The sequence below is a fragment of the Myripristis murdjan genome, chromosome 4, assembly GCF_902150065.1.
Source record: "Myripristis murdjan chromosome 4, fMyrMur1.1, whole genome shotgun sequence".
Taxonomy (NCBI): domain Eukaryota; kingdom Metazoa; phylum Chordata; class Actinopteri; order Holocentriformes; family Holocentridae; genus Myripristis; species Myripristis murdjan.
Genome location: NC_043983.1, coordinates 21,404,848 through 21,430,441, shown reverse-complemented (window position 1 = coordinate 21,430,441; position 25,594 = coordinate 21,404,848). Strand labels below are relative to the sequence as shown.

At 42.4% G+C, this 25,594-nt stretch overlaps 1 protein-coding gene across 1 annotated transcript; it reads left to right on the top strand.

Moving 5' to 3' along the window:
- Positions 1-1,221: 1,221 nt before the first annotated feature.
- On the top strand, positions 1,222-25,420 carry LOC115358505 (PH domain leucine-rich repeat protein phosphatase 1-like). The gene is made up of 17 exons (XM_030050521.1): positions 1,222-3,250; positions 9,359-9,555; positions 11,733-11,858; positions 12,838-12,986; positions 15,632-15,778; positions 16,504-16,731; positions 18,292-18,494; positions 18,898-18,958; positions 19,060-19,155; positions 19,558-19,713; positions 19,889-20,089; positions 20,613-20,775; positions 21,722-21,852; positions 22,012-22,128; positions 22,705-22,899; positions 23,040-23,277; positions 23,383-25,420. Exons 1-17 carry the CDS (start codon positions 1,561-1,563, stop codon positions 24,610-24,612), a joined length of 5,328 nt encoding a protein of 1,775 aa, XP_029906381.1. The 5' UTR covers positions 1,222-1,560; the 3' UTR covers positions 24,613-25,420.
- Positions 25,421-25,594: the final 174 nt, after the last annotated feature.

Here is a 25,594-nt window from a genome sequence, read left to right as displayed (position 1 = left end):
TTCTCTAGTTTTCTTTTTCTGTGTTCCAAGATTTTTACCTTGAGGCAGCCTACGAAAATAGTCTGTACATATTCCTAAATGTTTTCATTTAAAGGACCACCAGACAGATGTGTAGTACAGCACAGACGCTCCTTTGATACATTTTTGTATGAAGGAACACTATCTGACTGCATCATTTGGTACTGTAGGTAAGGAGAAGTTTCAGTGCAACCTATAAAGGAAATAGTAATCCTTATAGTAATGCTTATGCATTCTGTTTTGATGCCTTTTACACTTTATGTAAAGCACAACGAAAATGCCTTGTTGTGGAAATGTGCTATAGTTCAACTTGCCTTTCACATTCTCTCATTGTGCTGATTTCCACCTCTACACATGCAGGGGATTGCCTTGAATCCTTCAAAGATCCCCTGACACTCCCCCAGTTCCACATAGGAATCCACTGAAGTCGCCTCTGTAATAAGGCCATTACTCCACTGGATGGCGCCAGGAGACGAATTACTGTGCCCACATGTGCTGACTCGATGATGACATTCAAACAAAATGTTCGGACTGTTTTCCCTGTTTAGATCTCTTAGTCATGAAGCCGGGGCAGCACACGTCACTGGCATACAACTTTTTAAAAAGTGATGCCTAAGCATGCTGATGCAGATAGGTGGGTATCCTCACTGTAGCTGACGTTGCCTTCACAGCTCCGTTGTAAATGCCACCTGCAGTGCATGCCTTTGCTCTAACAACAGACAAACAAAAGTCGTTTTTGGTTGCTGAATGATTTATTTTAAAAATCAAGAGGCAATCAGCCACTGTATGCAGCAGTGATTCTAAAGCAGATAAGAAAATGTGGGCCTACATCATGTATGTAATATGCTGCATATTGCCAACTAAAAATTCGCTGAAGAGTAATAAAGAAACATTCAAAAATACAAATTACTGACACACACTGTCAAATAACACCAATAAAACATATGCTACACTGACTAATATATAGCATCCTTGTTTTCCATCTGTAAACATTGTATATGCCTCTGAGCCATATATACTGCGTTGTCCTCTTTGTTTGGTTATTTACTGTACCTCTTGACGTTTTTAATTACATACATTACTGTACAGTGTTCTTGGGGACACTACCTCTGAGTCGTGTTTATGCATCGTGGATAATTACGGTACTTAGGGCAGCACTTGAATGCAGCATAATTCATATCCAATGAGACCACGCCCTGTCCACCGTGTACTGCTGCCCGTCACTCACATCATCTGTACAGTAGCAGTCGCGCCTTCTCGCTTTAGCTTCCATGGCTACCAACTAGAGAACCAGTTTGTCGCCTCGACCTGCTCGTTAGCTCTCGTAAGCTGGCTAGCGGGCATAATAAATGGGATGATGTAGCTATCTAACTGTGATCGATCAACGTGAGTACCGTAGCATGCTAAGCTAACATGAAGCCATATCCATTTGGCTTGGCTAGTAACTAGATCGAGCTAACGTCTCTAAGCTAGCGCAGGCTAGCATTCACCTGCAGGGTGTTATTGCTAACTAACTGACACCGTCGTTGCTAGCCTGCCCCGATGGAAAGTGCGCGGAGTACGACTATGAAGGAAAGCTACTCGGATGGTCTTTCGGCTTCATCCACGCCACAAGGAATACTTGATTCCAACAATGATAGTAACTCTGTGAAGCCCAGTGGTTTGCCGTTACTGTCTGCTGGAAAGAGACCTTCGGGTGGGGAGGATGATGGTGGGGGTGGAGAATCAAAACTCTTTGGGAAGGGACTTGCAACCACATCCCTACTTCAAATTGCGATAAGGAACGGGATCTATCAAAGTCAAGTTGCCAGCGCTATTGGTGGTGCGGCCAAAAATGTCAACATGCCCACCGTTAAAACCGCCAACATTTACAGTCTCACATCGGTCAACAATACTACAAGTGTCAACTCTTTACTGAACAGGAGACGGCGGAGGCACAAGAGAAATCTCTCCCTGGGGGCTCCACCGACCACTTGCACGTCCGCCGCGTCCTCGTCGGAGACAGCGAACCCCAGCCCCTCAGCCTCTCCGCTGAGCACTCTCAGTCTGGATAGGAAGACGTTTCTTAGGCAGAAGCAGTCCAAACAGCTCCAGGTCTCTGACAAGACATGGGTGAGATCGGATCTCTGCCGGGGCTGTATTCATGTCCACGACTGGCTCACGCCCTCCTATCCGAGGCCGGTGCTTTGTACACTCGATACCACTGCCGGAGAAGTGGCGCGTCAGCTGGAAGTGGGTAAAGCTGGAGCAATTTTGAGAATTAATGGTAAAACAAGTGCTTTAATGGACCTTAATGCCAACTGTAATGATAGTCACGCACAAAGCGATGACAAACAAAGTCTTCAGGAGAGTGTGGATGTCACTAAGACAGTCTCACCTGGCTCTCTTTTATCCTCCAAAGCAGAGGGGAATGAGGCTCTGCAGTATAGCAGCAACACATCACAGTGTTACCCAGACACCAAATTCCCTTGCGGTTTATTTTCAGATGATAAGATGACAGGCACCATTTCATCAGAGGTCTGTCTGACTGACAGCTTGGGAATGGATCTGGGCCTTGGTCTGGCAGACTGTTACGGACTCTACTCAGGTTCAGACATGGAGAGCAGCACCTGTGAGGACTTCAGTCCTGGTGGGCCCAGAAGTAGCGAACACCAGGACTCACTGAGTGATGGGCAGGGCTTGGGTACAGACAACTCAGTGCAGAGTCCCAACTGTGACAGTGCCACAGAGGGACCCGATCCTTTTGAGAGCTCCTCAGACGAGGTAGAGCTCACATCGTCCCCAACACATCCAGCCAGCGTCTCAGCTGTAGACAAGCAAGGGGAAATGCTCACCACAGGTCCCTGCAGTGACCAAAATGGGATGTCAACCACACTGAATGATAGTGTTGATGCTGGAGCGGAAAGCAACATAGATTCTCCAAACTTGATCAAACCTCCCTCTAAATGCTGTAGCAGCTCTCAGACTCGGCCCCTGACCGGCCCAGCATCTGTCCAGCCTGACCTGGAGATCCCGGGGGAGAGCAGAGGGTGGCCAGATCCCGTCAGTACTAGTCCGACCCCAGCCCTCTTTGTCCAGCTGCATGGTGGAGCTGTTCGGCGGCTGAGGAGTGATGAAAGGCCTCTGCAGATATTAAATGAATACCTCACTAATCTGGGGTTTGAAGACCCGGGGAGAGTGCAGGAGGAGGGGATGAATCCAGAAATTGGTTGCCTGATACGCTTTTACTTTGGTGAGTGCTTTGTCTGAGTTTATTCATAACATCATTTGTACGTGAGAGTCAGTTTCTTCATAAAGGAGTAGGTTTCTTGTCAACATGATTCTGTTCTGGTTACATGTTTATACTGCCATTCATTTTCCTACAGGTTAGCTGCCATGGCCTCTGGCTGCTAGTTACAGCAGGCCACTTTAGTAGTGCTTGGCTTGTCTCATGCTCATTCATTGTTCATCCATTCTCACAGCACCGTGAGTGTTGTCATTGTGTTTGGTCAGTCAGACTGTTAAACAAGTGTATTCAATTGTCCAGCTCTGACAATGCCTAGTGTTGTGCCTGCAAACCCACCACAGCCCCCTCTGTGTAAGCTTGTAGGGAGACACATCTGGAGGTAACAGGTGTGCTCTTTTGCCATGCCAAAGACCAAAATCATGAGGCGTTACAAATTCTGTTTATGTTTTTGCGCTGTTGGTGTTGTTATTGATGATGGTCTTGTTTTTGCTGGCGAGCATGCTAAGAGGATGGAGCAAACAGCCATGATCTCTTACAGGATTAGCACCACTGTAAATTGTTTTTCAACCCTGTTTTTGACACCCGCAGCAAGGACAGTGGAACTAAAGAGCCAAATGGCATGCATTGTGTAATGATGGAGTAAGCCCTAGATGTATGTCTTTCCTAAATTTAACCTTTCCAAATTTGTTGACACCCACTCCCTGTCTTACATTAAATGGCGCTTTTGTTAAATGTTAAATGTTAAACTGAGTGTCCTGCTCATGTCCTCCATTGGGACTTTTAATGAACCTGCTCCTGAGTCTTTTTTCATTTGTGTTGTGCACTGCCTACATGCCAGAGCCTGTTTTGAGACAGCATGTGCCTAGCTCAGGAGTGTTTTCTGTCTTGTCCTGAGATTGTTGTGTAAACGTCCAGCAGGGCAAGTCCCCTCACTCCCCTCCCCTCTGCTTCCACCTCCTCCCCATTCTTGGCTCCCACAGTAGCATGACAGAGAAACAAAGCGCAGTGAGGAGTTATGCCGCTGAAAGCAGGGGCCCTTCCGGCTAGCGCTCCTCATCACCCTGGAGAGAGCGGACGAATAGACAGCCATGACACAAGCCCTGAAAGACTCGCATGACAGAAAAGTGGAGGCACTGGCATGAGAGGAACAATTAGCAGAGAGGAAAAAGAGTGTGATGGAGGAGGAGAGAAGTCAGGCCAGTGGGTAGATTTTTTTTTTTTTTTTTTTTTTTTTACCTTCCCACAAGATTACCCATCCTCCCTCTCTCCCTTTTTGGCTGCCAGATTAAATGAAGTCAAGGATGCATTGAGAGCATCAAATTTTCTGCAGCCTTTTACATCAGCCCTTATTAAGATTGGATCAGATGAATTAATGATCTGTGTGGGGAAATAGGGTATTATTTAGGTTCTTACCATGGTACGTGAGATGGTTTGTTATCCCCACAGAAAACCACTAACACCACATTATTATTGGTCATTATAAACTGGCATAACATGTTATGCCGGTTATTTCGTTTGCTTTATTTTATTATCATTTTCTGTATGACGGTGGTACAGGCCACTCTGGAAATTAGCACTCAAATGACATCAAAATAAATTAATGCTGACTCATGAATCAGCATTTGCTCTCATGCAGTTCATGATTTTTTAAAATAGTGTACAGGATTTGTGGAAACTGAGGGTAGGTCAAGAATACAGTGATGCTTACTCAGCACAACTAAATGAACAGGCTCACATAAACCACTAATAACCATAAACATTAACATATTTGTTCAAACCTGTTCTCATATGTCTGGTCTGCTTCAGATTGGACAGAAATTAATTTCATGGACAAAGGTAATTCTTCAGCTCCTCTTATAATAGTTTTCCCTTGATCATAATCATCAGTGCAATAAGTATGTAGCTATTTGATATTATACTACAAAAAACATTTAATCTCAGCACAGTTGTTAGCAGTAGCATGCTTCCTACTGTTCTCTCCTTTTTTTCTGCTAAGTCACATCCACCTCCTCATCTAACTAACATCTAGGACGTGCTAGGAGCAAGATAACTTGATTGATCAAAACGCATGTCACACTTACTATTTTTGCTGCAGTTCAGTTGAAGAAAAAACAATAATGAACAATTAGCCTAATAAAATAGTAAATAACAGTGAAAAAATGCCATATTTGCATTTTAGAAAAATGTTATTTGAAATGCATCATTCCAAGTTAGATGTTTCTATCCTTAAAATCATAATTATTTTTTAAGTAACTATCTTGATAATGTATGACTTCAGTAATCCACTGTAAAATGTGTTACTATCTTGCAGACAGTTGTTTTGTTAAGAGTGGGTGTAGGGTGAATGTCTCAAAACACAACAAATCTAATCAAATCACAAACCCTGAGTCAGTCCAAGTATGATTTGAAGATGCTGAAGATGTTGTTGTGTTAAGTATTTGGCTTAATGCATACCGATCATGTTTTGCCCCATACCACTGCCCTGTCCTCTTGGAATGTATGAATTGTTTGCTGGTGTTTGTTTTCACAGCCCAGCCAGAGGAGTTTGACTCAGCAGAAACCCTTCTGCAAAACGCTCATCGCTATATTCCCTCACTTTCTCTGTCTCTCTTTCACACACGCGCACACACGCACACGCACACACACACACACACACACACACACACACACGCACACACACACACACTGCTGACAGCAAGAGAACAGTGACCTTAGTGAAACTCAGATTTCACCTCCTCAGTGTTTCTGATCTACCTGAGACAGCAGTGGCAGCAGGCTCCTCTTCAGCTTGGAGCTGCAGCACCCAGAGGTCAATGCTTTACTTTACAAGGTTAATTGTCTACCCAACAAACTTGACACTTGTCTGTGCCCAAAAGTCCCTAAATACTTGCAGGCTATGAAAGCCAATTTTTCTCTTTGGTCCCTGTGGTGTTGCCATGACAGCGCAACATCAGCTGTACGGCTTGATGCTGCTGTATAAGAACTGAGATCTGGGTTCAGAATGCGGGCTAAAAGGAGGAGGTGTTGAAACAACAGCAAGGTGTTGAAACTGCTGCTATAAAGAGAATATCGCAAAACTGTGAATGCTTGTGTCAGATGGGTGATGTGTCTGGGGGTCGTTCCAGGCTTGTGAAGCACAAGGAGTACCAAGAATGTTCAGCCTAAAATGAACAGGAAATGGTAATCGCCTGCTTGAAACAGGATGTCCCCCATTCAGAGAAATAGATGGGAGGAAAGCACATGTATGCATATACATTGACACCACCTATGTCTTGCCTGTTCCACCCAGGGAAGGGTGGACCTACAGGATATACATTCCACATTATTGTTTAGGATGAATGCAGTTTCCGTTTAGACAAATTTGCTCAATCAGCTTCATCAGTTACGTCAGCGCACAGGCATGGGACGATATGAAAATTTCATGTCACAAATGTCCTGGCCAAAATTGTAGTGATTTAGGGTATTATTCTGATAAGCATCAAAACATACTTAAAACTCTTGAAATGGCACTCAAACATACTGGAATCACTTTACCTTACATTTTGTTTGGTACCTCATATCCCTGCCGTTCTTTATTTTGGAATCCATAGTATTTCCACACATCCAACTAACTTTTTTTATACGTGTGTAAGGGTGTATAAAATGGGCAAGCTGAGCTTTCAGCCGTAGCGACAGATTATGGAATGACTGGAAAGATGTACGCCCCCCTTTGTGGCAATTCAAAACAGAACAGGAAATCAATATAGGACTGTACATTAGCGAGTTAGACAGCTTCTCAAGTCACACTTATCCCGATTTATGATTAACTCAGTAATGGGAATTCACCATGATCAACTTTTCTTTGGTGTTTTTTTTTTTTTTTTTTAAATTGCAATCTGTGAGAATATCCTGTATTGTCCCATCCCTATCACTTTGTTGAAGTTGAGCTTAAGTTAAGCTTGACCACTCTGTTTGCACCTACGCCCATTTCAGCCAAATCCATTTATTTTTTTTAGCTTGCAAACAACCTCAGATAACTTGATGTGTGTCTTCATGTGTAGGATGTGTGGATGTTTGTTTCGGGATTTTCAGTTACATATATACAGTATGCCTTTCCTTTTAAAATGTAGAATGTAGTGTTTTGATGGGACTAGGAGGAAATTGGGAGTAAGAGGAATTACAAAATAGTGACGATTGCCTTATGTCCTGTCCTAGACCGTGGTGGATCAGTTGGATGCTCTCTCATGCTTTAGCCATTCAACTAAAATATAAAGTTTGTTATGTTGTTTGATTAACTTCCCCATGAAACGAAATCCCATTACTTTGACTTCCTGTAAAACAGAATCTCTTTGGATTTTCTGTATAGGGAGGACAGCGGACACTCATGGGTTTCAGCTCTGGCAAATGCGTAACGGCCAGCTGGGCGGCAACACGGGCACTGTTTTAAGCTAGATGTCATGAAGTTGTCTCTTGAATACTTCAACAGTGGTAGTCTCTTACAAAAGAACTTCTTAACAGACTCATCATGGCTCTCTCTGAAACGATCATGTCAAGATGAACATGCTTGGCATGGACAGCAACTAGGCCAATTTTATCATTTCACAACTCATTTTTTCAAAAAAGCTGTGCCAAGGCATCTTCTCCACAGACTTTGATGCAAATGTGGTCTCCCTGCTCACACCCCATGGTATTTTTTCGATCAATGATTATCTCATTTTAAGGGAAGGTCTCAGAGTACAAGTTCAGGGGTCTTGAAATTTTTTCGCTTGCGTAAATCTCTGGAGCAGTAAAGTCTTTCTGGCAGTCCTGGAAATGTCAAAAACTCCCGGGCAGATCTATGAGAAGCCATTCTGGCGCTTTAGCTCAGACCTTCATGTCGGGGTCCTGGGCTCTGAGCCTAAAATTGGCAAATTAGGCTTTTCTGTTGGGTGCCACAGAGCCAAATAGCTTATCATGAATTACCTGCCTTTTTCTGTGCAGGTGATAAATGTGTAAACCACACATATGTGAGAAATGAGGGGAAACATTATCTCTGTTTTCCCTCCTGCAGATCAAATTACTCGCAGTGCCGCCCACACCCACCCAAACCATTACTGCATCAGCCCAGATAATTTCAAATCCAAAATCCTTGGGGCTGGTGTTTTATCGCGGCTGTCTAGGTTAGATACTGTGGCGCGTCTGTGGTTTGGAATAGATAGAGCAAGTGAGGACAAGAGAGCAGAGGAGATGGGGCATGCTAATGAGGACAAAATTCTCCCCTCCGGCTTTCTGAAGGCTATTGTTTGTGATGACATCATGCTCCTCAATTGGGAGCCAATTCGGGATGGGAGGGGCTAAAGTCTGATGTTTCTGGTACTGATGCAACAAGCGTTTTGAAAAAGTTTGAACTTTTAATAGGTCCGTTCAGGAGTTCATTAGTTCTGGTGTGCTGCCTGGGGCCCAGTGAAGCTCTGACACACTTTGCCTAAGTCACTGGAGGAGGCGCCAATGAGGATCTCGGTGTTGGCGCTGGTGTTGTAAGACATTGCATAACAAGCTAATCTGATTTCAGGCATCTCAGTGGCACAGACTCTTAATGTGTCTCCCTTTCTCTGGTTCTGTGTGGTATATGTATACAGCAGAGCAGAGAGCACAAATGCAGAGAAGAAAAAGCAGTTTTTAGAAGGGAATGAATTAATCAGTTTGAAACCAGTGTGTTTACTTGCCTGGCTGTCGTAGGCCTTTATTTCTCCATGCCTGGTTGTTTTAGCTAATCCCCTGGGTTGCCCCGTGACTGTAACTGAACTGTCATTGCTTTGTGTGTCAGCGAGGGGTTAATGTAACAAATCACGCCCGAGTGACTGCTCACTCTCATTTTCTCTCTCAACCCACAGGCTATTAGAATTCGCTTACATAACCACAGCTCTCTGTCCCTCTCACTCTCTGAAAAAGGAACTGTGTGTGTGTATGTAGTGTCTATTTGTGTGCTAATTCACTAAGTCCAACATCCATTGTCAAAGAGCTAAATATAACTTTTTCTGTACAAAAGTCCATTGTGTAAAAGTTACTGACACCCATGGTCATCAGTGATCTTCCTACAACACAGAGGCATCTTTCTTTATCTGTCTCTCTCTCTCTTCCGTTCCCTCTTCCCAGGTAAGCCACGGAGCGTGGGAGGTTCGGAGCGTGTGCAGCTTTCTGGGGTGTTCAACGTGCGGAAAGGGAAGCTGGCCCTGCCAGTGAACCGCTGGTCAAAGCGCCAGGTCACACTGAGTGGAACCTGTCTCATTGTCTCTTCTGTTAAACACGCCCACACGGGCAAGATGCATATCCTCCCACTCATCGGAGGAAAGGTATTTTGTCGAACACTTTTATACCTTAGATACACTTGACTAGTGTTTTGTCCTGGCTTGGTATTTAAAAGTCGGCCTTACATTTTAGAAATAGCAGATGGACTGTTGCCAGTTGAGCCATTTCTGAGAGACTTTCATTACTCCCTTTATAGTATAGGCATTATGCAAAGTGACCTAGGAAAAATTGCAACAGAAACTCTTTCAGCTTTTTTAGTCTCATAAATATGTTGGTTATAACATATCAAAAGTCCTAAGAAATCCCAGTGGTGGAAAGTATTGAAAAATGCTGAAATAGGTGATGTCTCAATTTCCCATTGACACCCATGTTAAAACAATGATTTATGTAAACTAGGCAAAAAGTTCTGCACCGCTTTTTCAGTCTATAATTTCTCACCTTTATTTATTCAAGATAGTGTTGTATCTATACCGTTATAAAGCCTGATTTGTCCTCTTTCCAATGAGATACAACTTGTAAGGATCCTGCATTTATGGAATGAATGACACCGGGAATTGTGTGGGAAGCGACCTTTTTTTTTTTTTTTTTGACAAAATCCCCTCCAATAGTTTTTCAGTTGATCATTTCTCCCATTTAACAATACCGATTGGTGTTGTCTTTCGTACCGTTAGAAAGCCTGCTTAGTCCCCTTTTCATTGAGAAATATGTTGTAAGGATTGTCAATCGATTGGTATGACCAACATGGCTAAACATGTCCCCTCCCCCCCTTTTTGAGGGGAGCAAAATCCCATTCCATGTGTTTTCAGGTGATCATTTCTCCCCTTAGTGTGAGGTTCACATAATAAAATATATATAAAAAAAATAAATAAAATAATTTTTTTTTTTTTTTTTCATAAAATATATATGCTATTAAGAATTTCCTTTTGTGCAAGCACTATACTGCATCCGGACTTAAGACAAGAAAACATAAACTAGGCAAAAAGTTCTGCACCGCTTTTTCAGTCTATAATTTCTCCCCTTTATTTATACCCAATAGTGTTGTATCTTATACCGTTGTAAAGCCTGATTCGTCCTGTTTCCAATGAGACTTACAGTTATACCCTATTTGTAAAAGGGACTGGCATTCCAACAGTATAACTCACAAATACAATTGGTCTTATCACAGGGGAGAAATGATCACCTGAAAACACATGGAATGGGATTTTGCTCCCATCAAAAAGGGGGGGAGGGGACATGTTTAGCCATGTTGGTCATACCAATCGATTGACAATCCTTACAACTTATTTCTCATTGAAAAGGGGACTAATCAGGCTTTCTAACGGTATGAAAGACAACACCAATCGATATTGTTAAATGGGAGAAATGATCAACTGAAAAAATATTGGAGGGGATTTTGTAAAAAAAAAAAAAAAAAAAAAATAGGTCGCTTCCCACACAATTCCCGGTGTCACTCATTCCATAAATGCAGGATCCTTACAAGTTGTATCTCATTGGAAAGAGGACAAATCAGGCTTTATAACGGTATAAGATACAACACTATCTTGTATAAATAAAGGTGAGAAATTATAGACTGAAAAAGCGGTGCAGAACTTTTTGCCTAGTTTACATAAATCATTGTTTTAACATAGGTGTCAATGGGAAATTGAGACATCACCTATTTCAGCATTTTTCAATACTTTCCACCACTGGGATTTCTTAGGACTTTTGATATGTTATAACCAACATATTTATGAGACTAAAAAAGTTGAAAGAGTTTCTGTTGCAATTTTTCCTAGGTTCACCCCCTTTTTGTCACAAAATGCCTATACTATTAATTACTGAAAACATTAATACTCGATTCTGAATACCTTTGGATTAGGGCAGGACATCATGGACAAAAACAAATATAATGATATCTTTGACAGAATACCTTGATAGTGATAATTTGACAATATTGTATGGATGACTGTTAGTGCTTTCAAAAGATATTCACACACAAAAGATTTTTGATATACAGTCATTAGTCATGTGGATATGATGACCAAACAGGTAGAGGGAAATAATAGAACAGCTACAACAGTCTAATAGGTCCAGAAATTTTTATATCCTACTTTGGATATGCTTCTGGAATGAGTGAGGGTCAGAGATAGAAAAGTTATATGGCATGATTCTTTTGAATTCCGTATCACAAGGTTGGCTAGACTTTGAATGTGGGTAAACCAAAGTGTGGTTTTTAATGCAGGTGGAGGAGGTGAGGAGACACAGCCACTGCCTGGCCTTCAGCTCAGCTGGGCCCCAGAGCCAGACCTACTACATCAGTTATGACTCCTACACAGAGCACCTTCGCTGGCACAGGCATGCAGCAAAGGTAGGCGACTTTGTGTATGTCTTAATGTCACCTGTAGGGCTGTGCATTGTTTGAAATATTGAAATTGTAATATGGCCAAGTGGAATGTGCAGACCACAGGAGCGGCAGTTTTTTGATAAAGGTAAAATGTGGGACAAAACATTCTTGTAAATGAAGTTTTATTGTGCTACATGCCCTGGCCTACAAATCGTATTTTCCAGATTTAAGAAAATATATTTTTCAGATACAGATCCTAGCAAAAATCACACCATCATTTAAAAAAAAAAAAATCAGTGAAAATTAAAAATCTGATGCAAAAATGATCGTTCCTGCTAAAATGGTGAATCATATCATAATTGCAATATCTATAAAATTGATTGCAATTTGATTTTTTAGCTCTATGATTTTTTTTTTTATTAGGTTTTGTTCACACTGATAGTCACAATGTGCAAACAAACAAAAGGCAAAAGCAGGCAAAGGTATTACATTCACAGGAGACACATAACCGTTTATGGTCAAGTGTGGACATAAAGTGACGTAATAAGAATCTGATGTTTTGAATCAAAAATAACATTAAAATGACAACTTTACAACTTTATTTTATATATATAATGTCCTTCACTACAGTTTTTATGCACCATAAGAGTGGCACCTATCTGTGTATGATTAGATTTTTAAGTACCTTGCTGCTTGAATCTGCCTATTACTTAGGAAAACGGATTTCCTTGAAACTACAGCAACTCCTTCTTTAAGATATGGATTTCATGGTAATACCACCCACGTGTAATATCAAGATAAATACGCCGACAATGATTGTTTTGTTAATAAATGCATGGATTACCTTAATGACCTCGTTAATATAACTTACAGTGTTAATACAGTGTATCATGGGGATTTTGATGGGACATAATACAGCCGAAGTGCCTTTTGTTGTGGAATTGTCGCTGTCTCAAGGACGTCGCATCAAAACAGGTCTCATCCATCCTTCCCACTTTGTCAGATTGCATCACAGAGGGTGAGCTCAGTCGACCTGTCGTGTTGCAGCCTGGAGGAACTGCCATCTCAGCTCTTCTACAGCCAGGACCTTACTCACCTAAACCTCAAACACAACTTCATGTCACCACAGAAGGGTCTTGCAGCGCTCACCAGGTGAGTTTCTAAAACCAGCACCCACACACGCAACGTCACAGAGAGGCAGGGCCCTCCATCTAGGAGTTTGGAACCTCTTTTTGATGAGTTTGTTCTTTACAAGTTCTCTCTCTCTTGGGGAGCCACCATACGGTCTAAAGAGGAAGCGGCTTAGATCAAATTACAGATGATGTCTGTGTGGGTGGCCGCATGGCTTGGATGATTAAAAGCAAGAAAACAGTTGTGAAGAGAGATTTGATATTCGACTACCTGACCTCTGGGGCAAAGGGCTTCTTTGAGGTCAGCTGCTGAGTCAAGCTGATCTTTACTGACATGGCATTAGGAAAGACTTTCTCACTGTCAATTATAGTAGTTCCACTGGAGTTCAGCGGGTTCATTCCTGCACTAAATATTCAGTGACTGTAAACACATACATGTAGGCTATAGGATTTCTTTGATGAATCTAAACATCCGTTCTGATTTAACTAATAAATTATGTGCATAAGCTCTTACTGTTATTAAGAGAAATTTGAATTAGATACTGGGTAAATGCAAATTTTAGCTATTGTAACTTCTGTTCAGGTGCTCTTTGGTGTGGCAATGAAAGTGATGCACTCAGGTGAAAATGATGATTGTGGTGGAGTTGGTCAATATTGATATATTGTATTTTTATAACAACTGTGGTTTCCTAAATTGTACAATATGAATTGGTAATTCATTCATTTGTACTCAGATGCCCAGGCTAAATTTGCCTGTTTTTAGCAGCTTAGTGTGGTCATTTTCTCAAAAGGCTGTATTCTTTTTGAAATTTAAGTCATAGATAAAGCCACATATTTTTTCTTATCAAAAAAATTTGCTCATACATTATATAATAATTCTTATCTCCTATTTTTTGTCTTTTAATTTCTAAAAGATTGCATAAAGACAAAAAACAAGAAAAAACAAACTTATCTAATATGCAAATTTGCAAATATTCAATTCAATTTCTCTACAGCAATAACAAAACATATAATCGTCATAATACAAAATATGCTTGTGTTTGTGTCCTTATTTATTGTGATTTTATTGTGACTGGGTGAAAGAAAATAGAACTGCATCCCTCTACTGCAATGCAGCCTTTAAAACCAGGAAAAAGCAACACTTATGCAATATCATGATATTACGATATCTAAAATTCTCTCAAATGATGATATCAATATAATATCTATATATTGCTCAGCCTTAACAAATCCAGTTGATGCTAACACTAACCATGCACCCTATACCAAACTTAAACTAATGAAAAAGGGAAACCAGCTCACCACCTGGCTCATGGCTATGCTTTCACTTTCTATAGTACCAAGAGTTTTATATTTTGAAAAATAAATGTTTGAATGAATAATTCAATCTTTAAATAACATCAGTGGTGTTAACAAGGAAATTTAACCAAATGTCTTTAAAACAGTGGCATCACTCGAGCCAGCGGAGTTCATTGAGGACTTTGAACTCTACTGGCCCATGTGGACTACTTATAAGGTTAATCTACTGGCTCAGAGGTCTGGCAATATGCCTGTGGACCAGTGGGAAATTTGCATTGTTGAGCCCGGGCAGCTGCTACTGGGTGAGAATATGTGAGTGCAAATTCTGAGAGTGCAAAGAATTAGGCTACCTTTTTAATGTGTGATGTATGCATACAAGTCATGTGTTTACCTCAATACCTTTCAGTTCTTTGCAATAAGGATGCAGTCAATTCCTGTGGGAATATTCAGATTATTATTATTTTATCCATTTATACAGATATGTATGTGATTGAAATTTAAAAGCATGTACATGGCTTATTATAAGACTTAAGACCAAGAGATAAGCTGTCGTCATTAGTTCCATGTGCATGAAAACACACTCTGTGGTGGTCCTAAAATTTCAACTACCTTTTAAATAAAACCCTTCCAATTAGCTACTAGAACAAAGATCATGTGTTGTACCTGCCCAAATCTGCCTGCGGCCAGCCCTGCTATCTTCATTTGTTATCTTTCTGTTGGGTCTTTGTCTCTTTGCTTCACTGCCCAGTGTAACTGTCATGCTTTTGATGAGAATGGATATATGGTCCCATTGTTCCTCCATAAACACACGCTTCCCAAGCGGTGTTTTCAGGAATGTGTTTTTCCCATGGTGCGGCTGTGGCTTTCCCTCGGAAGGACGTGGATCCGGCACAGCCTTTCACCCTGGCCCCTTTGTGAATTGGATTAGGTTAGCCTGGGAAGGCCAGGGAACTGATAGACTAAACACACACACACACACACACACACACACACACACACACACACACACACACAAGCACACACACACATCTATATATATCTATATCTATACATAAAAATAGCTCCCATTTGAACCACATGTTGCATTGCTTTGGTGAACATTTTCACTCCTGTAAATAGTTTGCTTATAATAGCATGAGTGTGTGTTATGATGTCAAAACTTCAAAACATTACACAAGCTTTCCCCTTGATAGATGTCCCTGTTTGTTGGGTGGGCATTATGTAACTAAAATATTTTTCAACAATGTTTCTGTCACTGCCTCTCCTTACAAGAAGGCCAAGGTCTGATTATAGCTCTGATAAATTAATCTCTTTTTCTCTCTCCTTGCCTGCCCTTCTCTTCATGCCTCTACCTCTCTTTCTCTCTAGGTTCTGTAAACTGAGAAGCCTCAGCCTGTCTAATAATGCTCTGGGTGAGTTTCCTCTGGCCTTGTGTGACATCTCTTCACTAACGGAGCTCAACCTGTCCGGAAACTGCCTGTCTTCACTGCCTGCCGCAGTAGGAACCATGCAAAAGTGAGTGGGCTCAAAGGAAATTATGACCTCTGGCTTGCAGCATTGCTGTTATGTAGTCTTTGATGATGAGGATAATTTGCTAGGTTATTCCTGGTGGGGAGAATTTGTCCTCAGTGACCCAGGGTATACACTGCTGAAAGAGACATTAGACAGTGTTTGTGTCATTGTCATTCCATCAGTGCAGATTAATCCTTGCTGGGATGTGTATAAAGTGAGCAATTGGCTGCACACCAGACTCCTGGCCTGACAATGCGGTGGTTTTGTAGAGATGGTCTTAGTGCAAAGTCAATAATGATACTGTCTCTGCATGAAAGGGAGTTTCGGGTCAAGTGTGCAGTTATTGTATCAATTAGCAGTTTCTCTGTGTGTGTGCCTGCCTGCCTGCTTGCCTGCCTGTGTCTGTGATGTTTGTGAGTTGATTGCGAAAACCTCATTTTTAGCACATGTTGCAAACAAATGTGGTTTACGACATTGTTTTGTGCGGTATTTTAAAGAATTTCAGCTGGCATTTTAAATTCCACCAAGTCACTTTTGCTTTTAATGCCACGTACACTTGTGCAACTCACACAGTGTTATGAGGAGAAAATCAAGCACATCTGAAAAACAATAATTCAGAAATATTTCAACCGTTAAGACAGATCCTTATGGATTTGAAGATGACAGAATGTGTCAGTACTGATGGTTTCAAAATCCCCTTTCCCTAATCTCCTGGTGTTTGTGCCCAGCCTGCAGACTCTTCTTCTGGATGGGAACTTACTGAGTTCTCTGCCTGTGGAACTGGGCTCTCTGGAGGGCCTGACCTACCTGGGCTTGTCCTTCAACTGTTTTAGCTGCATCTCCCCTGTCCTAGAGAAATTAAAGGGCATGGAGAGACTTTGTCTGGCAGGGAACCAGCTCTCTGTCCTGGATATGGCTGGACTGCAGTGGCTGCCTGCTCGCTACATAGATCTCAGGTAAGCATATCTTTAGTGACAGTGAGATAGCATTTATTTAAACAAAACCCTCATGAATAGAGATCTCTTCAGAGGAAATGCAGGGGCAAAGATTATCTGAACACTGAAACATGCACACATCTTGGGATGGTTTGTACTAGGGATGAGAATCAGTGTGCCCCCCATAATATGATACTATTTGCGATTCTTGGGTACCACTTTATAATATTGTGTAATGCTTAATTACTTTTTTAAAAACACCGCATTGCACAAAGTCATTGCACTGGCTTCAATCTGGTGTTGGTCCCTGGGAATTGCACTGAGGCAGCCCACTGCTCCTAATAGTTCAGATGGGCTAAATGCAGAGGATGAATTTCTTCACAGGGATCAATAAAAGGTTAACTTAAACTTAACCTTAATCTAATATGGGGAATATGGGCTCACATATTGGTTGTATAACTGCAATAATCGACTTTCCTGTTGCATAGTTTGCATACAGCAGTGCTCATGTCCAACTCATCCTTGCCTTCTAAAATATTAAAGCCAAAGTTCTTCCGGACTTATGATTTAAAGTGTTGAGGTGCAGCATTAATCTCTGCTGCCAGCCAGACGCTATGTTTGCTTCTTTTCATCTTTAATCTTGTGATGCTATGCTTAATTCTAACAATAGGATGCCAGAGACCTGAAAGTAAATGTTAGTAATAAAATAAAAATAGGTCTAAAATAAGGACAACGTATCAGTTCAGGGGCAGCAGGTTCAGTCCTGTAACCAAAAAAAAGTTATTTGCAGCTGAATTGTTTTCATTTCCCATCCGTACTTTGTACCCTCTGTTTTCAGTGAAAATGGTTCTAGTTGCATCAACAAGGAAATTCCAGTACAAAATGAGCAGATTGTATTTCCACCTCTCTGCATGTGCCACTCAGTTTGCTCAGTGGGTTTATAAGTCTTTTCCTCAGATGAAGTTCAGTTGTAGCTTTTTTCCCTTTGGTCATATGAACTTACACTGGACTCAAAAGCTATTGGATATAAATAAAGCAAATAGATGACGGCGGATTAACGCTCCTATTATCTTTGGAGTCAATTTGACCCCGTTGTCTGTCTAAATGTCTCTAAATACATGATTAACTAATGTTTTTTTTTGCCTCATATTTCATTACTGTTCATAATTTAATGGGGTCAATTGGGTAAACAAAATGATGATGATATGTTTTCAATATCCTGTACACATTTAGTGCCGATAGGTGTTTCATTGGGGTTTGTCTAACCCCAGGCTTTTTTTAGCTGTGTAAAACATCACGATTCCCACACAACTTTGATACATAAGGTGGAGGTTATGTTTAATTTAAAGGGCTATTTAGACAAGAAACATAAAGTACCTGATACATAAAATTGGGTAACATTTGGGTAATATATTTATTATTATAATTTTTATAAAATTAAAAATGTTAGTAAATTTGAAGCTAACAGGAGGGTAAAATGTATGCCCCTGTGGTTTGGCAAAAGTCTCACCTTTCTCCTCTCTACCTTCTGTCCTTATTTTCATGTCCCTCCTTCGTCTGTGTGCTCTGCATCCTGTACAGATTGAACCGGCTCCAAAAGGTGATGGTGGGAGAGACAGGGCAACTGGCTCATGTTGTCCAGCTGGATGTGAGGGATGCTGGCCTGTCAGAGCTGGACGTCAGGCCTCTCTCCAGGCTGGAGCTCCTCCGTTGTGACAGAAACACGCTGTCCTTCCTCAGAGTCAGCGGCCACACCCTCAAGGGCCTGCATGCTGCACACAATGGTACAAACATTACATGTGTATGGTCAGTGTTTCCTCTGTATTCATTTAGCAGTGGTGCACCACCACAGCAAGAACATTACCACCATTGCAAGAGAAAATGTCAGAATTAAAATTGTAACTTAGCCTTAATGGTATCTAAAACTAAACAAAGGGTAGTCCAGATGCTTCAGAAGTAGTGATTATGTAATAATAAAAAACATTAACACTAGAGACTTTTAACATAACTTAGACCCAAACAGTGATGGATACAGGACAAAAGTAGAATTCTTGCCCACAGTTGTATTAAACCTACAGAGGAAGCACTGGTATGGTATACACATTAAATGGATAATGATTCACGACATACACACACACACTCTAAGACCATTAATCTTCATGCATGTTCTGTGTGTGTCTTTTTTAGAGCTGAAACAGCTGGAGGTGTGCCCTGCGCCAGAGAATCTTACGGTTCTGGATGTGTCCTGGTATGAAGCACTGATCACACACGCTATGTATTTATTTGCCACATGGAACAGGTTATGTGCTGGTTATAATCATACTGCTTGCTAAATCTGGTGTGTTATAGGAACAGTCTGGATGGTGTCCCTGACTGGGTGTGTGAGAGCAGCAGACTGGAAGTGTTGGACATTAGTCACAACTCTGTCTCTGAGCTGCCCATACGGTGAGGATTAGGGCTGAACAGTTAACCAAAATATTGTCAAAATCACAATATGGATTAGTACAATCTCCAAAGCAATCACAACATCTGTCAAAATAATTGTGTATTTATTCATTTATTTATTTACTTACTTACTTACTTACATGAATCAAAGGGTTATTCAAGATAACATGAGGGATTTTTATTTTTATTCTTGAAGGGAAATGAAGTCATTGAAACATCAAAGCAAAGGGTATAGATAAAAAGACTAATAAGATTAGAGATAAATTGTCAGAGCTCCTGTTGGCTAAAAAATAATTCTTCTCTGTAAATCTGTTTACCGTTGACAGATTTATGCACACACACACACACACACACACACACAAAGATTGTGGTCGTGAGCCTGCTGTGTCTGTGTGTATGTAGGTTGCTGTGCAGTGGGAGTCTGAGGAAGCTGCTGGTGGGCTGGAATGGCCTGCACCGGCTGGCTGACAGGCTGGAGAGGTCTCAGCTGGAGGTCCTGGACGTCCAGCACAACCACCTGACTGAGCTCCCACACAATCTGTTCATCAAAGCCCAGGGGTACAGACACAACACCAGCGCACAAAACTTTGTGTAGTGCTTTGTCTTTCTTTCATTCCTTTTCTGTTACTCTCTCTTTGTCTGTGTTTCCTTCTTGTCTTTCATTAAATTATTCAATCAGGCCCTCGTTCATTGAAGTGCTAAGTTTGCCTTCTTTCTTTGGTTTTTATCACAGCTTGAGATACCTTAATGTGTCAGCCAATAAGCTGGAGAGCCTTCCTCCAGCTAGCCTATCAGAGGAGAGTTTCAGCAGCCTGGAGGAGCTCTATGTTACCAATAACGGCTTGACAGACAAGTGCATCCCTCTCCTGACTGAGCATGGCCACCTCAGAGTGCTTCATCTAGCCTACAACCAGCTGCAGACCTTCACTGCAAGGTGAATACATATTACATATTTTTGGGAAGCATTTTTTTTGTCGTGTTACTGCATTACTTTTACTTATAAATTCAATGGCATATATAGAAACCTTTGTGGTCATTTTGAAATAGAGTATTTCAAAAAAATGACGGTCACCCTCAGTAGTTTTCCAATACAGGTTTATCAGAGACTGAGTCAAAAGTGATAGGACCCCAAAACACACTCCTATGTTGAGATCTTAGGCTACTTCTTGCTTTATGTTGCCAAAGATTACCCATTTTCATGTACTTGAATTCAGGTTCATGTCTTGATGTCTTAAGTCTGGCCCCTAGCCCACCTACCTATGCTCATATACATTTTCTGACATTGTTCTCTTCTACACATTTTGCTTGATTATCCTGTCTTATAGTCTGCATAATTACGCAGTCTGCCTGCGTAATAAGGTTTGGGTCATGAGAAAAATGAGTTTGATAAATGTGGCTCCCAGAATAAAGTCTGCAAAGCCAGCACTCCAGTATGACCCTGCGTCTGCCTCCTGCAGCAAGCTGGCACGACTGGAGCAGCTGGAGGAGCTGGATCTAAGTGGCAACAGGCTGAGGACTGTGCCCACCACTATCCTGAGCTGCCAGCGCATGCACACACTCTCTGCCCACTCCAACTGCATCAGTGTGTTCCCTGAGGTCCTCCAGCTCCCTGAGATCAAGGTCAGTCTGACATAGACACATTTTTAGCAGGGTCTCCTCTAATAGGTCACTTAAGCTTATAATGTTTTCTTCTCCTGAGAGTTTAAGCAACTGCAACCGACCCAATTTCCCCTCAGGGATCAATAAAGTATTTGCGATTCTGATTCAGTCTTTTAGTTCTACAGCTGGAAGATTGTCCTCACGGGTAGAAAACCTAAATACACTGAATTATTTATTTGGCCACATTACTCGACACACTTCCAAACAGTTGTAATCACAACCCAGTTGCCCGTGCAATATAAATATATCTTTCTTAACTAATCCTAGAATTGCTCAGGAGCAAACCTGGGTCACCGAACCACAATTTCCCCCACTGATAAAACAGATCTACAGAAAAACTGTGTCTGAAAGATTTTCTCATGTCCACAGACACTGCAAGTAAGCAGTGAAAGACAGTAAACAACATGATGGCAGATGTCATGTATTACATGCACACAAAATGTCCAAACACATGTATACATACTCCTGTGCAGTATTTTAACAGGATTGTTATTAGCTGTTCACTTAATTAGTTGCCTCATGGAGCTAGTTCAGGAAATGAAGCATGGCAAAGATGGTCAGGCTAGCGGTATGGCAACAGTCTCGCTCTTCCTCCCTCTCTCTCTCTCTTTATCTCTCTGTACCTCTGTGTTCATCTTTAACTCAGGCCGGGTCAGATCGGGAAATCCTCTGTAATCTCTCAGTAACTTTCCTCTAATCTCTGCCTCATTCTGAACTCAAATAACTCCTGCATTGTCCTGGCTGTCTATGCATTTGTGTGTGTGTGTGTGTGTGTGTGTGTGTGTGTGTGTGTGTGTGTGTGTGTGTGTGCGTGCGTGTGCGTGCGTGCGCGTGTGCGTGCGTGCGCGTGTGCGTGCGTGCGTTTAGGTATGTGATTTGACCCTTCTTTCTGTCTCCTGGGTCACAGTGTGTAGACCTGAGCTGTAATGAGCTGACCGAGGTGACTCTGCCGGAGACGCTTCCTCCAAAGCTCCAGGAACTGGATCTTACAGGCAACCCCCGCCTTAACCTGGACCACAAGAGCCTGGAGCTACTCAAGTATGAACTTGTATCAGATACACACACAGTGCAGCACTCTGCAATAACAGTCACCCATGGGAAAATATTACTGTGACTTATTTGAATTATTAAACCAACTGCCTGTTTTTTTCTCTTTATTCCTCTCTTCCTGATTTATTTTACTCTCTGTCTCCACAGTAATATCCGGTGTTTCAGGGTAGACCCTTCTCCCTCTGCTCTGTGTGTGAGTGAGGGCCCTGGGGCCCCTGCAGTATGGAGTCATGGCTACACAGAGGCCTCTGGAGTCAAAAACAAGTGAGTTTTACAGTCTGCCTCTTTAGATTTCTGTCTTAAGTACTGCTCAACCTCATTCTTTTTTATTTTCTGTTTTGGAATTTGAGTGTGTCAGTTTATTGCGAGTGTCTGTTTTTAATTGATCCGGGCACATCAGTTCAAGGAACAATTCACCCAAAATCTATCTATTAATCCATATATCTATCCAGCTAGATAGTTTCTATATTATTTTGCAAAGTTTCCAGTCTAGCACAAACTTCCCTGTATCCCTTCACCTCAGCACAAAGGAGCTGGATGGGTATTCTTTTCTGCAGCTAAAACTGTCAAAAATTTACAGGAGAAAAACTCAGCAGCCCTTGTTAAAGACAATGACACAGAAATCTGACATATGCATGCTTCAGGGACAAAAAGTTAAGAAAATTTTTCTTGCTGAAGAACACTGGCCAACTGTATCCTCAACCAAGGAGTAAAAATTCAGGGCAGATAGGTACAGTTTGCTGGGTTTTTTTATATTTTGGTTGGACTGTTCCTTTTATAGCACACTGTTTTGCATGTTATGCATTGTTTACATGTTCATCTGTTTGTGGGTGTTCTTAGGCTGTGTGTTGCAGCTCTGGCCCTGGACAGTTTCTGTGGGATTCGTGAGGCGCTGTATGGAGTGTTTGATGGAGACAGGAATGTTGAGGTGCCTTACCTGCTACAGTGCACCATGGGAGATGTGCTGGCAGAGGAGCTTCACAAGAACCAGAAGCATGAAGACTACATGACCAACACCTTCCTCACCATGCAGAGGTAGACAGACACCGGAATGATTTGTTTATATACGCACAGGAGACATGGGAAATGCCCAATTAATCACACATACAGAGTGTCTGTTTAATTTGGTGCCCGCAGTCTTTTGAATGAAATGTTTCTGTGTTGTATCACTGAAGGAAACTGGGCACGGCAGGCCAGAGGCTGGGTGGCTCAGCCGCTTTATGCCACATCAGACATGACATGGTGGCCCCTGGTGAGCGGGGAGGCTGTTTCACCTTGACAGCTGCCAACGTAGGCAAGTGCCAGGCTGTATTGTGTCGAGATGGCAAGGCTCTGCAGCTGTCCTCCACACACACTGTCAAGCAAGAGCTGGAGTACCAGAGGGTCCGGCAGCATAATGCCATCATCACTGAGGTAACAAGAAACTGTGTGACTTATGTGTGGACGATTTTTTTTTTTTTTTTTTTTTGTGAGTTTTTGAGAAATTATGTTAATGTTTTTTGTTCTGTTCCTCCACAGGACAACAAAGTCAATGGTGTAACTGACTCCACTAGAATTATGGGTTACTCTTTCCTTTGTCCATCTGTGACTCCGCAACCCCACGTCTCCACAGTAACCCTCACCCCCCAAGATGAGTTCTTCCTGCTAGGTAGCCGGGGCTTGTGGGACATGTTATCTCCCAGCGAGGCGGTGGAGGCGGTGAGGAATGTTCCAGATGCTCTGGCTGCTGCTAAGAAACTTGTGACTCTGGCTCAGAGTTACGGCTGCTCCGACAGTCTCAGTGCTGTAGTTGTCCAACTCAGTATCACTGAAGACTGCTGCTGTTTCTGTGAGCCACCACCCCCACCCCCGAGCCCCGGCCTGGGTGCGCACACACACACCAGTGCACACCCTTATCACCCAGCGGGCGATGGCAGCCTACCTCTGCCTCCGGCCTCTTCAGGAACAGTCAGTGAGCTGAGTAGTGAATTCAGCACATCAGAGATGAGTAGCGAGGTTGGCTCCACTGCCTCCTCAGAGGAACCACCGCCCCAAGCCGAGCCCCTGGCATCCCACCTAAACTTGCCGGGGCGGGCCGGGCTGCGGAGACCTGCCTGTGGAGGAGGGACCTTCCAGAGGCAGTTCTCTGGAGCTCTGTCCGACAACGGGCTGGACAGCGAGGACGAGGAGCCCATCGCTGGCGTGTTCTCTAATGGGAGCCGCGTTGAGGTGGAGGCCGATGTCCACTGTCTGCATGGACGAGACTGCCCAGCACCCCAGCCGCAAGCACACCCTCATACACACCCCAGTTCAAGCATTCCTCCATCCGTCGCCTCGCACATTGAGCCTTCACCCCTATCGTTATCCACTCCATCCCCTTCCCCCTCACCGGCCTTCCAACCCCCTGTCCCTCTGCCCTCTCCCTGTCTGGGAGGAGAGGCACGGTCAGGGACTCTGGGCCGCAGAAATCGGGCCAACGGCTCGGTCGCATGCCAAGGGAGGAGCCAGGACCTCATAGAGGAGGCGGGCGACGCCCCCATCAGGAAGCCAGGGGGTTACTTCAATGCACCCGCCCAGCCAGACCCTGATGACCAGCTCATTATCCCTCCTGAGCTGGAGGATGAAGTCCGACAGATCATTCAGCAGCAGCAGCAGCAGCAGCAACAACAACAACAGCAGCAGCAGCAGCAGCAGGACCAGATGCAGCCCCACAGCCAGCAAGCACACACCTACCAGAAGCCCTCTGATTACTTTGTCACACCCCTCTAACATGGCACTCGCTTTCCCACCTTCATCACAGTAAGTCATTTCTCATGGGCGGCTGGAGTGTAAAAGGTATCGGGGATGGAGTACTGTCAAGGTTTCATGCACTTCAGCAAGTTGTTCTGCTCCCTCCAAAAAAAAACTCATGCCCTTAGTTTCCTGAACATGCCTTGCATGCTGTTATGGACCAGAGAGACTGTGTTTTGTTATGTTTTGTTACTTTTATTTTATACTATTAACTCTATGCCCCAGGAAACGCAATGCAATTTTATAACACTTTTGTGCATTAATTCTTTACATAAGTTTAATTTAATGTAATTGAGTTTTATTATATCATTTTATTTGATGAAGCACTTTGAATGCTTTCTATTAGATTTTTATTTGAGAATAATTCTGTTAAACGGTACATTCTGATACAGACCATACTATTCCTTGTGTTGTAGCAAACATTTTCCCCTGTTCATTGTAGCTGTTGGCCTTTAAAGTTGTTCGAGTTAGTGAAAAAAATGTTTAAGACTAACTCCTTGGAGTTGCATACTCATAAGTGACCTAGTCACTGAAGTGTACTAATATTCTCTGAGAGAAAAGATGATTATTTCTAAAGGCTGATGTTCCAGAGATGTGTTGTAGGGGGTGTGCAGAGTTCAGAGTGGTGGTGCTGTGGTAGGTGGAATGCTGAAGGAGTGAGATTATCCCATGGGCATTACCAGCTCAATGAATGTTTTCGGAACAGTGTTACGCAGACTTCTTTACATTGGCAAATCGCACAAGAGAGCTACTTTTGCTATGTAATAAATTTAAGTTTTCAGATAACTTAAGTGCTGTCTGACTTCTTGAGGTTTGGATGATGTTTTCTTTCTACAAGAGATAGTTACAACAAATTCACAAGTTTAAGAACTGAATGAATAGCCGCACAATAAACTAACGATGACCTTGCATTATCCCAAGAATTGACTTATTGTACTGCATAGCTTATGCCTTTGTGATG

Coding starts and splice junctions, on each gene's coding strand:
- LOC115358505 (XM_030050521.1), top strand. CDS start 1,561: ATGGAAAGTGCGCGGAGTACGACTATGAAGGAAAGCTACTCGGATGGT. Junction 3,251..9,358: donor CCTGATACGCTTTTACTTTG/GTGAGTGCTTTG, acceptor CCCTCTTCCCAG/GTAAGCCACGGAGCGTGGGA. Junction 19,714..19,888: donor CTGTTCATCAAAGCCCAGGG/GTACAGACACAA, acceptor TTTTTATCACAG/CTTGAGATACCTTAATGTGT.